This window comes from Onychostruthus taczanowskii, unplaced genomic scaffold, assembly GCF_017590055.1.
Source record: "Onychostruthus taczanowskii isolate IOZ18803 unplaced genomic scaffold, ASM1759005v1 scaffold1, whole genome shotgun sequence".
Taxonomy (NCBI): Eukaryota; Metazoa; Chordata; class Aves; order Passeriformes; family Passeridae; genus Onychostruthus; species Onychostruthus taczanowskii.
This window is the reverse complement of record NW_024496525.1, coordinates 15789249-15807127: the sequence shown is the minus strand read 5'-3', so window position 1 is coordinate 15807127 and position 17879 is coordinate 15789249. Positions and strand designations below refer to the sequence as shown.

At 43.5% G+C, this 17879-nt stretch overlaps 1 protein-coding gene across 1 annotated transcript; it reads left to right on the top strand.

Annotated features, from left to right (window-relative positions):
- Positions 1-6775: 6775 nt before the first annotated feature.
- Positions 6776-9850, top strand: CFL2 (cofilin 2). Its single transcript, XM_041427689.1, has 4 exons — positions 6776-6901; positions 8331-8638; positions 8735-8811; positions 8903-9850. The coding sequence occupies exons 1-4, from the start codon at positions 6899-6901 to the stop codon at positions 9013-9015; spliced, it is 501 nt and encodes a 166-aa protein (XP_041283623.1). The 5' UTR covers positions 6776-6898; the 3' UTR covers positions 9016-9850.
- The last annotated feature ends 8029 nt before the right edge of the window (positions 9851-17879 follow it).

Below are 17879 nucleotides of genomic sequence, written 5' to 3'. Positions count from 1 at the left end.
TCTGTCTTCTCTGCTGTTGTTCGTCTCTTTCCTTAGATTGATTTCAAAGAACCACGAGAAAAAGGGTCTTTATTTGACTAACATAGAGCTGCTGCACCAGCACTGTGTCACAGCATCATGGTCTGGGGTTATTTGGGTGCTTGTGCTGCCTGGTTTAACCATGCCATGTGGAGGGGCTGAAAATGGCATGCTCGTCCCATAATTTCCCTGTAACAAGGTTAGAAGGAATCCTTTACAAGGATTACCTTGCTCTGCTAGGATAGCACACAGTCCAACTTCAGCTTTGTCAATATGCTAGTCTTGTCTTACGAATATATTTAGGATTTATATTGATAGTTCCTAGGTTAACAGTCCTATAGGAATATAGGAATAATAATAATAATAGTCCTATACACATATAGGAATGTGTATTCTAATCTATGTGCTTTCCAATTTTTCTCCTTCAAGCACCCTACAGATAAAATTAGCTTGGAGAGGAAAGGACTTTGAAGAGACAGGCAGTGCTGTGGCTCAGCTGCTGTGAATTCTGTGTTCAAAATGGCAGGATGCTGAAATGTTTGGGGTTTGGATGACAGTTCTGCATTTGACTCTGGGCAGCGTGGGGCTTCATAGTTGCTTTTCATGAGCATTCCTGTGCAGATCCCACCATCAGTCACATGCTGGGCTCTGCAGTCTGCCTGGCACAGCTCGTGAGTGCTGCTGTCACCAGAGGACACTTCTGCACTGACCGACAGGCCCCACGATCCAGCAATGGTTATAAATATTCCCGGGCCTCAGTCATCCTAAAGCCCATCCTCAACCACCAGATAGTGATCTCAACTCATGTATTTAGCATGTTAGGCTTAGCTAAAGTTCTATTTTTAGACTGCTGTCTGAAAAAGAAAAACTTTGTGGTTTTAAAAGGCGCTATCGACTTTTTAAGCACCTTATCTTGTGAGGGGGCTTTGAAATGCTTGAATAGGTTTAGACGGTACATCTTTTGTTTCCATACTTGCTGCTTTTAAGAGGTTTCTTAGAACCAACCCTTGGAGTCAACCGTCATCAAACAGAATTTCCTTTCATTCAGATGCAATGCTGCAAAGTGAGTCCAAGATCTGTCTGGAGCAATTTTAAGAGTGTTAAAACTCCAGAACCAAAAGTGTCTGTCCTTCTTTTTGTCTGACCTTTACAACTTCCAGTCAAAACAGGCTATATGAATTAACCTCTGCCATCTTTGCACTTAGTCATGGCTCCATCTGTCTCCTGGAGAGTATTTGATCCTTTACCAGTGATTCTTTTTTGTATTTAAAAGATGTCTCCTTAAATCAGACCTGCAATATCATAGAAGTACTGATCATGATTAGAAAACAGTCCATTTTCCAAGGGCCTTATTCCAACGTGATGACATAACCCCAGCAGGAAAAGAAGCACAGAGCAATGAAGGTTAGTAGCAGAATCAGGTCATGCCTGGAAGACTTGGGATTAATGCCTGAGATATCTGTACAATCTGTGTACAGTACTGCTTTGCACGTGTCCAGGCACAGAAAAACAAGGATTCCTTGTCCCACCAGGAACCCTGGCTGTCTCGGGGGAGGGGGGGTGGTTCTGTAAAAAAGAACATAACCAAGTTGAATCATTATGCACATTATGTGCCAGTCCCAGCAACTCAAAGGTCTGCACTCACCTATCCTGAAGGAAAAGAGCTTTTGGAAACCATTGCCACCTTTTCCTGGAGGTGCACCAGTTTAAACTGTGCCATCTGCTGAGATGGCTGGCTGTATCCTAACTTTTGGCAGTTGTCCTGCAAACCAGGCTGAGGCTGTTCAAGAAATGACCCTTTCCAGCTGTCATGCTCATCTGCTGAGAGGAGTTGCTGCTCTGTGGCTCAACAGGTTTTCAGAAACATAAACAAGATGAACTCACTGCTAAGGGAATTGTAGATGTACACTTCAGTAACACTACTGCTGTCCTTACTCCTTCTTTGTGTAAGATATATTTTCATACTAAATATAATATGTAATATAATTAATATAATATTGTGAGCAAAGAACCAACTGTTGAGCCACAACACAGAATAAGAAAAGAAACTGCACTTTTATCTCTCTTCTAATTTTAAAAAGAAACAAAAACTTTGCTTCTGTGCTGTGGTAAGTCTACTAAAATCCTAGCATAAGAGGCAGCAGAATTTGACTTCCTAAGCTTGAGGATAGAAACTTGGAGACTCCGGCATATGGACTATTGCTCATTTTGTAAGACATGGGGAAACTGTAAAAATTGCTGAGTGCTGTTTATGCATGTGCATAGCAAAAGGGCACTGCAACAGTTGAAGACACACTTTTGTAGGGCATACAGGAATTAAAAAGGCTAGCAGGATAAACAGTAGCTATTTCTTCTAGTGCTACACATATGTAAACCCTTGTAAAAGTAGAATATGTGCTAATTATGTAAAGGTCTTTTTTGTCTTCTGTTTTTATTAATAAGGCTGAGCGAAGTTTCCCTGTATTTTAAACTGTAGAGGAATTTTTTGTTCTGTTCTGCCATTACTTTTCATGTTTCTCACACAGGACGAATTTTTATTTCCTTTTTTTGCTGTGTTTAAATACCATCCCTAACATGATGTCATTGCAAGCCGTAACATTTTAATTAAACCTCTCTTTTGCCGTCCATTGACAGGCCCGCGGCTGCCCGGCGTTGCGATTCAGTGACACGTGTGAGTTCGCAGCACGACGGGAGAGGGGGAATTCCACCGTTCCCCGACAAACGTGGCTGCTGCTCCTCGAGCATCCCTGCTGGGCTTACGCTGGTGCCGCTCCCTCTGCCTCCTCCTGCCCTTCTGGCATACGGCCGGCAGGTCAGCTCGTCCAGGCAACGCCGATGGCTGACGAGGAGAAAGGAAAGCTTTTCCTCAGCCGCATCCCTGCACGGGCTGAAAAGGGCCTTCCCCACTTGGCAGGGGAAGAGGCTGCTTAACCAAGCGAAGCATACAGCGCTCAGGCGGGCATCGCCGCCTCTCCCGGCGCATCCCCTCGCCGAGCCAGAGGCGCGGAGGGGAAGGCTCCGGGAGCCCCGGGCGGTGGCCGGGCAAGGCGGCGGGAAGGCGGGCAGCGCTCCCACCCCTGCGGCAGCAGCTGGCGGGCCGGGGCTGCGAGGCGGCGGCAGCGGGAGCAACCGGGACGTGACTCACACCCGGAATGTCCTGGCACGGCGGCCGCGGCTCCCGGTGAAGGTGACGCAAGGGGCGTGAGGGACTGCTCGGCAGGCAGCGCCCCGCTCGGCCAGAGAGAGCTCGGAGCCCAGAGGGACTCTGGGACCGCACCGGGGCACGAGGCCGCTTAAACAGCACAAGTGACCCGTGGAAAAGGGACAGCGGAGTCTGGAGCCGCCCTTACGCGGCTCGCCGCGGATCCGCGCCTCACGGGAGCACATGCGCGCTGCCGCTCGCCTCAGGCTCCTGAGCTAGCTCACAGGGAGGCACTGCCAGTCTTCCTAACTTGCAGCAAAATCGTGACAGCACCCACAGATTAAGAGTCAAATATATTTACTGTTGGTTTTTTGCTTGTGGGGTTTTTTTGTTTGTTTGGTTTGGTTTGGTTGGGGTTTTTTTGTGTTTTGTTTTGCTTTGTTTTGTTTTGGGGTTTTGAGGAATGTATCTGCAATGAAAGTAGAGAGAAAAATTCAATGTCAGCATTTCACAACTTTTCTCTAACACTCTCTTACATTGCCAAAAGTTAGACTTTGTCTGGCTTTCTTTGCACTCTCACTGAAAATACAGAATTGTTAGAGGGAAACTTGGTATTTTGCAGGGGTATGCAGGACAGCATAGCGGAAAAAGAAGTGTCCTGAGCAAGAGATCTCATCAGATGCAGCTTCCTATGGATTTGTCTCCCTTGACAGGCTGATTTTTTAAACTGAATGGTATTAAGACTCTCTGTTATTTCAGTGTGCATCTATGCAAGTTCCTCTGCTTTTCCTTCCTCTCTGCTTCGTCCTCTTGAAGGTAATCTGGCTACACCGTAAGAGCTCCAGTGTCCCCTAGCAGAAACCAACAGGTTCCTGAATTGGACTGATAGACATGTAGCCCCACTTTCTTCTGTTTTATAAAATTTAATTACTTAATTAAGGATCTTAATTACTTTTGTGGCCTCTGTTCATCTGTCAGATTTAACTCAAACAAGCTAACAAGTTAAAAAATCACTGAGACAAGGACTAGCCCAAGTGAGAGAGGGGATGCCTGAGGAGGCCAAGCAGAGGCCTCGCTTCATGGGAAACGGGGCTCAAGCGGTAACACTGAGCTCCGTGAGGATGAGAAAAGCAAACAGGATGCACAGCATACTAAAGGAAAGGACTGTGATACCAAAGAGCTCCAGTGCATAAGGCAGCTTAGTCGATTATAATAATTTCTCACTAATGAGCACCCAGGAGCTGAATCCAAACAAAGAGTGCCTCCTGCTTCACGGTGAGTCATTGCTTCCATCCACAGAGGGTGAAGGGAGCCTTGGAGGGCTTCCTCAGAGGCATGCGCTCCGCAGAGGGTATCATTCACAAAGCTTTTAGTGCTGCTGCTGCTGGGCTCTCTGAATCATTGGGCTATTTCGGTGGTGCCTGGTGGGATGCAGGTCTTGTGGCATTGGGGTAGTGAAACTCGATGCTTCCTGAGTGCAGTGAGATGCCGAAGTGAGGAACCAGCTTTGCCTGAGTGTGCTTCAGCAGTAAGATTTGCTTGGTCATTACTGCTTTTGGCTGGATACTGGCCATTTCTGTGGTCTCCAGTGTTCACCACTGGGCTCTGTCACAAATTCCTTTTCTGATCACTGCAGTCACCAGGAGTTCAAAATTCATTCCTTGAAAATGAGAAGCCCCTTTTCTGTTTACCTGTGACCTGTTTTTCACCTCTAAGAACTGCTCTCAAATTCTGGCAAACTCATTTCTGTCAGAGATTTCTGTAAAGTCAGAAAATACTCCTCCAGCCTGTGCTGCTTCTGTACTCTGGTGACTGCAAAGTATCAGTCAGTGATGTGCAGCAGCAGCAGCAGCCCTTAGTGCCTGGGTACCTCAAGTATGCACCTTGTGAGATGAAGGGAGTAGCAAGCACTTCTGATTCATTATTCAGTTTCCATGGTGTTAAAAACAGAGGATGAGTCATGCACAGTTTTGCAGTTGTCATCCCTGGAGCACCTATCCAGCCACGCAACTCTGGAGCTGGTAACTCCACACTTTTCATTTTAGGAGCCTGGGATATGCAGGGCAGAGGCCCCATGTGGGTGGCTGAGGGTGCTCTGCAAGGTGTGACATTAGGGCACTCACACACCAGATTCCCACTCTTGTGCACATGTTAGAAGTTTGCTGAACCCATGGCAGCAGCTGTGGTCAGTAGCACCAGAGGATGTACTGCACATGGGCACAGCTACACCTGCTTGCCAAATACACAATAAAGGTACTGCTTCCTGAGTCCCACAGTGCTGCCACTTGCACAGGCAATAAAAGTAACCGAGCGGCCATCGTCTGGAAAAAAAAGAGACTTGAGTGGAACAGAGCTCAGTGGCAGCAGGAAGTCCTGAATGTGTGGCTGTAAGGAGCTGAGGGGTAAATATAGCTCTGGACTAGTAATTTCAAGGCTGATGGATCAAATTTTGAATGTTGATGATGCAAATCAGTCTTGAATTCTGCATCCAGGGGGCAGGATATACCCAGAGGGCCGGGTGTAACTCAAAAAGGATATTAGAAACATAGTGTCTTGAGGTGAGGGGCGGAAGAAATGTCAACACATCCCTCACAAAATGCAGTGAGAATATACAAATATATATGTATCTAAAACACATAGAGGATTCTAATACACATTCACACCTGCTGACAAACACTGGCTTGTCGGTTTCTACCACCACATTGCTAGCAGTTCAAGTGTTTGGGGGAGAGAGAGCTGGCTGGTCACAACGCAGGCTGGAGACTCACAGGTACAGCTCCTTGAGGTCCTCAATGTTTAGGATTTCTTGGTTTTCTGACACAGCAGTTCAGGGTGCAGACTCTTGTCCACTTGGATGGGCTAGAGATAAAATGCTCTGTTTGTTGCCCTGTGCCTGAAGCCCTGTCTGGAAGCATGGATCAGTAAAACACTGTCGGGAGAGCTGTCCTTCCTTGTTTTCCTGTAAGTAATTTTCTCATCTTTTAATGCACCTTCTGCCCTACGTGCTGTGTCCCGCCCCAGTGTCTGAGCATCTCTGCCAAGACCGCAGAAAGAGCACTTTGTGCCAGGTTCTATTGTGCCCAGGCCCTTCCCTGCACAGCCCGGGGCAGCAGCACAGATCCTCTTCCAGCGGGGAGTAGGCGGCGTGGCACACGGGAGCGGCACAATGCCGCCTCTGCCGCCTGGTGGGGGTCAGCGGGCAGCCTGGCAGCACCCGGCCACGAACCACGAACAGGGGCAGACCCTTTCGAGCAGCAGAAAACGCCTGGGCCAGGGGAGCAGCGCCGGGCGGTGCGGGGCAGGGCGGGCAGCGCTGGCTGGGCAGGGTGGCTCAGAGCAGCCGCGCCGCCATCGTGCCCCGGCCCGACGCTGGTGCTCCGAGCCCGCGGAGGGGCCGCCTCGCCCTCTCAGCAGCCAGCCGGCCGCTGCCGGGGACCGCTGAAGGGGCCGCCCCGGGCTGCGGGGCAGACACCCACAGTCCGGCGCTGCCGCTGTCTCCGCCGAGCGGGCGACCGGGCCTCGCCGCCTGCGGGCCCTACCCCGCGGGGGCCGGCCCAGCGCGGCCGGCGATGGCACGTGGTGGCGGCGCGGCCCATGTGACCGGCCCTCCCCGGCCGCTGCGGCTCATCCCCCGCCCGGCCGAGTCCCCGCCCGCCTCGCCCCCAGCGCAGCGCAGCGCTCTCTGCGTGCAGCAGCCCCGCACCGCAGGCAGCCGCCGCCGCCCCGGGACCCGGCGCCATGGTAAGGGCGGCGCGGCACGGACGGGCGGGGAGGGCGGTGCGGGCGCTGGCGCGGCCCGGCGGAGCCGAGCGAGGCTGAGCAGAGCAGGCCCGGCCCGGCGCGGCCTCCGGCGGCCATTTTAGTCTAATTTTAGCCGGGTGCGGGGGGAAGGGGACGCGGGAGCGGCCGCGGGGCAGCTGCGGGCGGCGGGGCTGGGGCTGGGGCCGGGGCCGGGGCCGAGGCCGGGGCCTGGACCGGGCGGGCGGCGCAGCGCTCCCTGCGGCACCGCCCGGGCGTGCGAGTACCCGGCGGTGCGGTGAGGGGCGGTGGGCGCGGAGAGAAGGGTCCCGCACTCCGCCCGAGGAGCCGCCGCCGCGGCCGCCTGGTGCCCAGGCCCGAGGAGCGGCCGTGTGGGAGCGCTGGGACCGGGGCGGGGTGTCGGAGCGCAGGCACGGAGGGCCCGGGGCGGCGGGGTTCCCTCCGTCCCCGCGAACAAAGAGGGGAGAGGGGCCCGCGGCGCCCCCGGGGACAAAGCCGGCGGCTCCCTGCGAGCCGCGCACCTGCCTTCCCTCCCGGGCAGCCTGCGCTGGCAGCGCCTGCCTCGGCAGATGTAATTGCTGCACCGAGAGCAAGGGCGCTGCAGATGGGCTGAGCTCGCTTGCTCACTCGCAGCGGGGTTTGCTAAATTATTTTCATTTTGCCTGGAGCTCCCCGTTTGCCCTGCCGGTGTTTTGTTTCCTTGCTGGTTTAGGCTCTTGTTCTGAGCGGCTTGCGAACTTATGGGGAGCTGTACAGTTGTAATCGGTGTTTTTATATGAACGAAGAGCAGTCAAACAATACTCCCGCAGCAGTTTGAAGTAAAATTCGGGAGTTCTTAAGGCGCGGTGTTGAAGCTGACACAATGCAGAAAACATTTCTGCTGCTTGTGGAGCCTTACCTCACTCAACAAAATGAGAGTCATGACAGCGCTGGATGTGAGCCGCTGCTGTAGTGTTTGCTCTACTAAAAGAAAAAAAGCCAACAAAAATCTACCCACCAAAACCCCACCCCCTCCTATCCCAACCGAAAATTACAAACTCCTCTCCTATGTTCAGTGCCTACCCCCTCATCACTCCCTCTTCCCCTCCCCCCAAATAAGCCAAATGCATGATAAGGTAGAGGAAAACTGTTTGAGTAGTACAGTTGTGTGACTGGTTGTATGAAACTGCTGTCCAGAATTGCAGCTGAAAATGCTGAGATCTACAACAAGAAACTACTGAATTCACGCCTCCTGTATATCCTCTGCTCCAGTCCTACAAATATTACTAAATTCATAGTGTGTTCAGGTTGAGTATAGTATTTTTATTCTTACGGGGGCAGGCAGACTTCTTTATCTAGCACTGTGGGCTATCATCTTCTAGTGAGTGTTAATTTTTGCTGTTTAAATTATTCCTTTGATCTCATTTTACAGGCTTCTGGAGTAACAGTGAATGATGAAGTCATAAAGGTTTTTAATGACATGAAAGTAAGGAAATCTTCAACCCCAGAAGAGATTAAAAAAAGAAAGAAAGCTGTTCTCTTCTGCTTAAGTGATGACAAAAAACAAATAATCGTAGAGGAGGCAAAGCAGATACTGGTTGGTGACATTGGTGATACTGTGGAGGACCCCTATACAGCCTTTGTGAAGTTGCTACCTTTGAATGATTGCCGATACGCTTTGTATGATGCCACATACGAGACAAAGGAATCTAAGAAAGAAGACCTGGTATTTATATTCTGGTGTGTGAAAGCAAAGCTTGCTGTCAAAATTGAATATTCTGGAGCTACCACTGGATGACTTAGTAACTGTTTTGTTGTTGGCTTTTTTCTTTAAAGGGCTCCTGAAAGTGCACCTTTAAAAAGCAAGATGATCTACGCAAGCTCTAAAGATGCCATTAAAAAGAAATTTACAGGTATGGACCTAAAAATGTTTTTCTCCTTAACCACTGTGCCATTTAGATGTTGAGGTTCTCACAAGTACGTTGTTGTCCATCTGTCTTTCAGGTATTAAACATGAGTGGCAAGTAAATGGTTTGGATGATATTAAGGACCGTTCAACACTTGGAGAGAAATTGGGAGGCAACGTGGTAGTTTCACTTGAAGGAAAACCCTTATAAAAAGACAGACAAGTGCCATCTGGATCTAAGGAGCTTCCATTTCTGCAGCTCGTTCAATTGGAATAGTATTAGTCTCCCCATCCCCTCTCCTCCTCAAAAAAATAAGTCCCTTCCCCACTGCCCTGAAGGAGATGTCATTGTTAAGCAGTCTACCAGTGATTGCCATTAGACTGTTTAATCCTGGTAGTTTTATGTAGGATTCAAGGAATGCTTTCACGTCATACACTTGGCCAAAACTGACGTTGCAGGCATTCCTTGCAACATGTTCAATGAATGTGATAGTTAATGTAAATAGTCTAGCAGACAGCAAAGGGTAAGCTAATCGAATGCCTTGAAAGTATTGTCCACTGGTCGGATGGTAGACTCTCTACAGTATTACTTACAGTTGCACTTGATTGCAGTTCCATGAGGCTCTTGTGCATTCATACACCTCACCTGCCTTGACAAGCCTATTTTTGTGACATGGCAGCACACAACACTATGCATTTAAAGCACTTTTTTGTAATATGTTTGACCTGCCCCCCGCCCCCCAAGGAATGCCAATTAAGTTGCTGTAACTGTGTCATCAAATTATTGTAGTACCTCAGTTTCATTCCTGTTACATGCATATCTTTATAAATGAAGTAGCTGTTACGATGCCTTTCGTTTTCCATTGAATGTACACTACTGAACAGGAGTAGAAGTTATCTGTTTACCATGTGAGTCTTGAAACACTAAAGTTTTGTAAAACATCAGTCATGGTGGCAATTTCTGTATTAAAAAGAGCCTTAAATGGAACCTTGTTCTTTGAGATCAAAAACTGGCCACGTTGCAATAAAACTTGTGGCTTATTACAGAACGTTGCCTTGTTTTCATTGGAAAATATAGTTTTTAAGTGTTTAAGCATATTTCAAATAACTTCTGTGGAAAGTATTGTAAAGGTAAACAATCATTAATCTCATCTTGAATAATGCAAGTTTTTAATACTGATTTAGGCACTGCTTTACAATACTTTGTGGTTCTGTTCTGGCCATTGAATAAAGGACCTGCTCCTAGTTTACCATAAAGTAAAGAAGCTACCACTACTGGAGACCATTAGTTCCATGAAACACTTGTGTCAGAAACTTAAAAATACAAAGTAATTAACCACGCAGTGTGTTTTGTACCTGAATGTTCTTAAAGTTCTACATGGCAGAGTAAAACCTTGCACGAGTTTTTACAGCTTGCTGTGTTTCTGGGTAAGATGATGTGTAATAACAGTTACATGCAGAGTATGAAGCGGGGAAATAATTTTTGTTTCTTGAGTGTTACAGTTAGACCGACTCAGTACAAGAATTAGCCTAAATGAACTGTTCTACTTGTTAGTTTCTATGTAAATAGAACTGGAAAGTGTTTGCCACTACTGAGGCTTGCATAGGGGACGTGTTTTGGCCGGGAGCCAAATAATGCTCTCCTTATAGAGAATTTGATCTGCTCTGTGTGAGCAATCCTCCGTTAGCCAGAGCTATTTATGGCAAACACATGCTTTTGTATCTTGTCATCGTTATCCACAAATGGCAAAACTGGACATGATTCTCCTGGTATGCATAAAGGAGCGCTGTTAGGCAGCCACTGGCAGCTGAACTGTACATGCTGCTAGAAGGAATGCTCTTTTATCATTACCTTATTTTAAAAAGTTGGTAGAGTAGAACTGTGGAGCTTTTAAATGCAGGCTCTTTATGTTCAGTCCATAGCCCTTTTTCAACAAGGAAGCAGATAATAATCCAAATACTTCCTGTCTTTTTTTTTTCCCCCAATAGTTTAAGTAACCTAGTGGTACTGTGTTTAGGCTCTCTTGTCCTGTAGAACTTTAAGACTTTATTTCAGGCTTCTGGCTATCCCTATGACTTGCACACTTCATTGTGTTTGCTGTTCTATGTAGACTAAACTTTACTAGAATTTAAGTAAAAAGGCATGATGACCACTGACTTACTAAGTGTATTAACGAGTCTTGGTTTTGTTCTACAAAACTCTCCTTTCAGGTACCTTTTAAGATTGCGAAATAACTGATGGTATGCATGTTGTCTAGATGAAAAAAAACCCACAACTTTTTATTCCTCAAAATAGTCCATTTCTGATCATTCACATTGTATGCAAAGCCCAGTTTAATGTAAAGATCTTTGTGCTTTATGTTTAACTTGAGCTCAGTACAGTAAAAAGAAATTATCTTTTAACTGAATTTTCACAAGGAATAAATTGTTTCTTTAGAAAAAGCCAAAATGGAAAATGTTAAATTTTAATAAACCATTTGAATTTTCATTTTAGGCAGTAAACCTTTTTTAAGGAGTACCGTGTTTAAATTTATTGTTTGTCTCTGCTGCAGTCCAGAAAAATATCTGTGGCTTCTTAGTTGAGTATTATGGGTTCCTTTTTTTTTTTCCTTTTTTTTTTAAAACTAGCTTAGGTGTATATTCACTCAGTCTGACTCGCTATGAAATTGAAGCACAAACTGTCTTTATGTAAGATTCCTACCAAATTAAAGTTTTGGATCCGAAAGGATCAAGCCTTCAGTTTGTTCTTGAAATGAATGACTGACTGACTGATGTGAGGTCCAATTCAGATGGCTTGCTTTTAAAAAAAAACAAAAACAAAAAAACAAAAACCAATAAAGTGCTACAGAACTGTTACTGTTTGAATTATAAAACAAATGAGAGACAGCTGGCATCTGTTCCAAAATGGTTTGTCAGCTGTTGTTTTCTGTCATTATGCAAAATGGTGAGGGCCTCATTGTGATCAAGAAGTGGAGGAAAATCCTCTCAAGTTGAGTATCTTCTGTGTATCTGTGTAGACGTGACTTTTGGATATCTTGGCCTCAGTTATTTTATTGATAAAGAAATGTTAAATAAATTTTTCATGAGAGTAGCTTGTGCAGAGATGGCATTTTTTTCTAAAAAAATTCAAAGTCAGCAGTTTTGTTTGATTTGGTAAATCCTGGAAGAGGTATAGATAGATGGGTTTGATTTCTCTGAAAAGGGAAATCAATCCAAGACTAGAGTGTGTAAGTGAGGTTTATGCTTGTGGCGATGTTTAGACGTGCAAAGCTTAAATTTATATGGACTTGAGTGTAAAAATCACTCCTAGTCAGATCATGAAGGGGAGTTTGAGTATGCTCCGTTAAACCCAAAGTGTTTTGCTAAGTGGAAGACTTTTCCTTCTCTTCTATTCCCTCAAAACAAGTGATGGAATACAGCAATTGCCACAATTTGATAATAAGCTTTACTCTCTTATGCCAATTCCAGTATAAACCAAATTTTCATGTCTGCCTATTTTTTATAAACTTCTGTAAGTCCCCTTTAGTTTGTGGTGGCAAGTTAATGGTTGTAGAGTGAAAACACGGCACTAATGGTGGATCAAAGATCATCAATGTAGCACCTGTCTATTGAACTTCTTTGAAATATTTCTGATTTTGAAAACCTGGTATAAATAAAATTAATTTAAATGTCTTCAGTTGTTGAGTTTGTTTGTGTACTAGACAGCATCTATGCTAATCACTTTACTGTCTTTGGACTAGGAGCAGCCCAGATGCTGTGGAATACCTGGATTTTTTTGTAACAGGTTTCATCTGCTGCCCATTCAGTTCAATATCTAACAGTACCAAAAGCCAGCACCAGTGGCTCTGGAGATGGATATAAAGAAATTTTTAGTGGGCTGGTTCTAGATAACCTTTTTCTTTTGTTGGATCCCAGCTCGTGTGTTCAGGAATTTAGATGGCTTTTATATAGTAAATGTAAAGAAGTATGTTTACACTGGCAAGTAATTTCTAATACAGGGAAGGAAGTGAACTGATGTAGTGTGAAAAAACTGACTCCACGAAGAAAGATCAAAATATTACTGTTTTGGTGTCAATGGCATGTCTCTTGTTGATATAAAATTTCTTGGATCTAGGAATATGTTATCTGGAATAGTTAATTTTGTAAACAAAGATGTGAAGAAACAGCTTCATTGGATTCTCTGGAGAAGGCAGACTTTAACAATGTGCATTAAAAACCCTTTACTGTTTGTCTAACATAAGCCTTCTCTATGGCTGTGGGGAACATACATAAGAATGTGCATTAAAAAAGAATGAAAGGTCTCTGAAGTTTTTAAATAAAAATTACTGGTTTTACTAAATTCATATCCAGTCCTTGACCCTATTGAATTTGGACGTTTTTCTGCCTCACCTCCCATGCTGTTGAATATACAATAATCCCCATACATCTTACTCTTTCTTGAATTACTTATCTATGCATTCTACTAGTAACCTCTGAAAAAAAAAATAGAGCAGTAAAAATCAAATCTTTTCATAGGAAGTTCAAACAGGTGACATAATTTATGTTCAATTAATGATTTCATAGAGTTGTCTTTTTACATTGTAAAGCTTAGAGAAAAACTGTGCTAATTTGAGGTACTGAAAATAATTTTGACATTCCTAAGATTCTATGATTGTCTTTTTAGTAACTCATTGTAGGTTAATGTTTCTGTTTTCAGCTTTGCTTCATAGTTATTTAGAAAACTAATGATTGGAAAAAAAAGCTTGAAGGTGCTGCAGATTATTTTTAAAAGTTTCTAAATGTCAATTTGGACGGTAAAATAATATACAAACTTCAATTTCCCACTGCTAGCCTAATTTTTATTCTTGTGTGTACAGGCTTAGAAATGTATGTGTAATCATGCCTCTCCTCTTCCAGCTCTTTATTTTTAAAAACAGCTGTGTCACTGCAAATCCCTACCATCTGCCCACTGTCTTCTGTAAAGGTTTACAGACAATCTCCACTTGTACCTTTCAGTATCTATCTTTCCCCTCTCTTGTTTGTGATTGTAGGAGTTTGGTTTAGAAAAACTAACCGCTGTAATATTGTGCTCCTTGAAACCTTTTCTCTTACGCAGAAAGTTATAAAAGCATCTGTTAATCTCTGGTGAGCACAGTTGCAGGGTGTACATGGGCTTGGAAAAAGAGATGTGATTTTGAGAACCAGTTTAGAGAGCCTTATTTGTCTGCTTCCTCGTAGTGGCAGCACTGCTTTCATCTGTGACCTTCTATTAAAGCTGATGTGAGAGCTAAGCTTTTCTTCCATTTTGGCTGTTTCAACAGAAAATGGAATGTGCTTGTAGCAAACAAGGTGCAGAGAAGCAGAGAAGGTTTAGAAGCAGCAGGTTTTTCATAGAGACCTGTACATCTGGTAGGGGGGAAAGGGTTACAGCAGAGGATTTGTTTCCTTTTAATTTCAGTAGGAGCTTGCAGCTGTAACGACTGGGCTTATGTTATCTTTTGCTCTGCCTGAACATACTGATTCCACAGTCTCAACTGTCTCACTGCTTTCATGCAATGAAATGTGAACACACAGCTCGTTATCAGTGAAATGTGGTTTACTCCTACAAAAGTGAAGCCCTGCTACAGCAGTGCTCTTGGTTAGCCATGTCACATGGAGAGATGCACCTAAGCTGCATTTGAACAATCCTTTAAAAATGTGTGGGGTTTGCTTACACCAAATACAATAATTATGCTATTACACGGGCACTGAGGATGAACGGATGTAGTTCTTAATTAGGTGACTGCAAGTGACAAATATCATTCATGGTCATATTTTTGAATCTTAGCCCTGTTATTTAAGCATGACTTAAAGATGAAACACTTCCCAGTCCACAGAATTCATTGCCTGCATAAATTCTTTTAAGCAGCAGTAGCATAATTTTAGCTCTTCACTGAATATACTGATGCAGAATCTGCCACCTGAGGGTTTTTAGTCGTCTGCTTGACAAATTCCTTTTGTAGTGCTGCATTATTTCTCTGCATCCACACTTCAAATTCAGTTCCCAGAACTCTCCTTCCAAGTAACCAGAATTCCTAAACAATATTTATTCTGTGTGACTAAAGTAGAAAGGCATCTTGTAGAACACCCATAGGAAACAAATGCATGGTATTAGCCTGCGTGGCCACTGAACATGTTTGGCCCTGCGTGCCATCTCTGACTGCTGGGTTATTCTGATGAAAGGTCACCTCATTCAGGTTTGTGTGGAATAGCCCAACACAGAAAATTTGTGGAAACAGGAAAGGATGTTTTAATTCTGAGCAAATGTTTTTGCTCAGATAAAGACTTTGCAAGCTGGGTGTGACAACAGCTTTTTAATGTTTTCTTTTTACCTGTCCTGACAAAAACACCTGGCTTTGATTCTAGCCAGTTTTATCGATTTAGTTCGACAGGTGCACTGGTTGGAAGTATCTTCAGGACAAGCTATATTTAGATATATAACCTTTTAATAATTCTGGCAGTTGCTTTGGTCTCATTATTTTAATTCACTCACTCCATTACAATTTTAACTGCCTAGTGTTCAGCACTGCCAATGTAATCTTGCAACACAACTTGAGGAACATTTAAAAGTGGTCATAATCAAAATTAGTAATAATATACATCAATTTTATTTATTTTATTGAGCTAGTCTCAGTTTTGCAAGGACAATGAGAACTCTCAGAGAGTTAGGTGGTCTTCCAGGGAGTTCCTGACTGAACACCTGCCATAGATCTTTGTGGTAAGATGGCAGAAGTGCTGGAGCATTCATATCAGAGCAGTTTGCTTTGCTTTCTTGCATAGCTGGATGCATTTCCTCTCCTGGAAGATGTTGAGGTCACTGTGGTATCAATATTTAAAGTATTTCACCTTCTATTTCTGAATAAAATGGACAGGCTGCAATTACAACTTTTTCTTAGGGTAATACAGTCAAGGATCGCAGCTATTAATTTCATTTTTTTTTTCCTGATTACCAGAAGGGAGAAAAGAATGTGTCTCATCCCACTGTGCAGCATAAGGCCAAAATGCAGCACTGCAATTAATGCAGGCATCATAATTGTTTGCAGCTATTGTACCTGTTTGCAGCTATTGTACCTGCAAGTACAAAACGTGACCTTGTCAGATGAGTTGTGCACTGTCTTGGAAAACTCCAGAAAAGAACTGTGTTAAGAGAAAATACAAAGTAGAGATACTTCCAGTAATTGCTTCAAGCACACCAGATTCAAGAAGCACGTGTTTATCTGCAGTTATTTTGTGCACAAAGTAATAATGATATAATAAATAATAAATGTAATACTAATAGCAATTCAGAATCTTATGTTAATTTAACAGCTATCTTCTGTTAGTGAAGATAGTGAGGGTAAGATTTTACCTTGTTTTTTTTTGTTGTTGATTTTTGTTTTTTTTTTTTTTTGATTTTGGTTTTTTTTTTTATAGCAATGGTGTTAATAAACAGTTTTTTTGCTGTAACAGGGAACTGTGGAAATGTGAGAAGAGTTACTTCTCTTCACATCAGCACACATTGTGTGCAAATACAGACCCTCTCAGTTTTTTCTTAAAATAGTGTCTGGATCACATTCAGTGGTGAACAGACAAGAATATAGGAGTTTTGTAAGTCACATTTTACAGTATTCATGTTTTTTGAGCTGTGAAATAAAAACTTCTTGTTACAAAAGGGTATATTTTGGGAGAAAAAAAATTAATAACTTTTTAAAGCTTATATTTTCCTCCGCTAGCACTTTACTTTTTATTCCTGAAGTTATCCATTAGGATCTGGTTTTTCCTTTTTGTTAGTTTTTTGGTTTTGGTGCTTTCACTTTCCCCACACTGCATCATGTTTCAGCCTAATATGGACTGGATAAAACTGTTATCAAAGGAAGAAGGTATTATATATGTAACATATACAGTTTCTGTAGGAAAGACTAAACTGTTTGCTTGACCCAGTTTTATGGAGCTATTTCTTTCTACAGAGATGGGATTCAGTCAAGGAAGAGGAACAAATGGGTTTGCTGAGAGTATTTAGGAGCACTCACTGGGAATGAGATTATTTCTGTAGTGCTTAATCCTGAAATAATCATACACCATCTCATCAACGTTGTATTAGCATCTGAGACATAAATATTCCAGCTACTTTGTCATATTAGTCCGAGATAATTTTCTATTATTATAATCTTGGAGGTCTCCAGATAAATATAGAATATTTCTACCTGTGATCAATGTTTTGATGTTTTCACAAACATCTGTTGTGTCTTTCAAAAGACGGTTTCCAACTAGTGGAAATGTATTTCTGAAGAAATACATCTTCTATGGGTCTGAAAATGAAAGTGAAGGTTATAGAAGCAACCACTTCCCTTAATCTTTTTGGGGGAATTCCTATAATGTTATCAGGCTTGATTTTCCATCTGTTGGGCACAGTATGAAAGAATGCACAGAAAGGCTGTTAGCACCCACATAAAATTAATTTAATAGTAGGGAAGTTACAAGCCACGCTGTATGCAAAAGGAATAAAAAACATTCTCAGATTAGAATTTGTCATTTTCATAGACAGTAACATTTAGTTCCTTTGAACAGGTGTAAAAGTCCTGCTGTGTCCTTGTTTCCCTGAAGATGAAAACGACAAACCCAAGCCTTTCCCCCACCTTTGATTTTCTCTGTGTCCTATCTCCTCCAAAGCACTTTCCCCTTCCTCCAAAGCTTCATCCCTGAGATATTGCTCACCTGCTTCCTCTAATCCTCTTATTTACCTCACTTACGTCAGTTTCACTTCCTTTCATCACTTTTTTTGCTCCCTGCTAGTTCTGATTTTCCTCTGGTCCTGTTCCTTCATATTAGACGTGTCCTTTCGTCTTCATCATAAACAGAGAGCAAACAAGAAAAAAAAAACCCACAAACCAAATAATTTTGATCTATTTACTGTTTTCTTTTATTAAAAATATGAATCCTTATGAAGAAATTGTTCAAATTGTAAACCTGACTACCAAAGTTTGCCACAGTGTCAAACAGTTTGAAATAATTTCTTGAGATGTTTGAGCAGATCCATTTTGTCCATGGGGTTTAACTCAGAAATCCAGACCTCAACAT

Coding starts and splice junctions, on each gene's coding strand:
- CFL2 (XM_041427689.1), top strand. Junction 8,639..8,734: donor GACCTGGTATTTATATTCTG/GTGTGTGAAAGC, acceptor TTTTCTTTAAAG/GGCTCCTGAAAGTGCACCTT. Junction 8,812..8,902: donor CATTAAAAAGAAATTTACAG/GTATGGACCTAA, acceptor TCTGTCTTTCAG/GTATTAAACATGAGTGGCAA.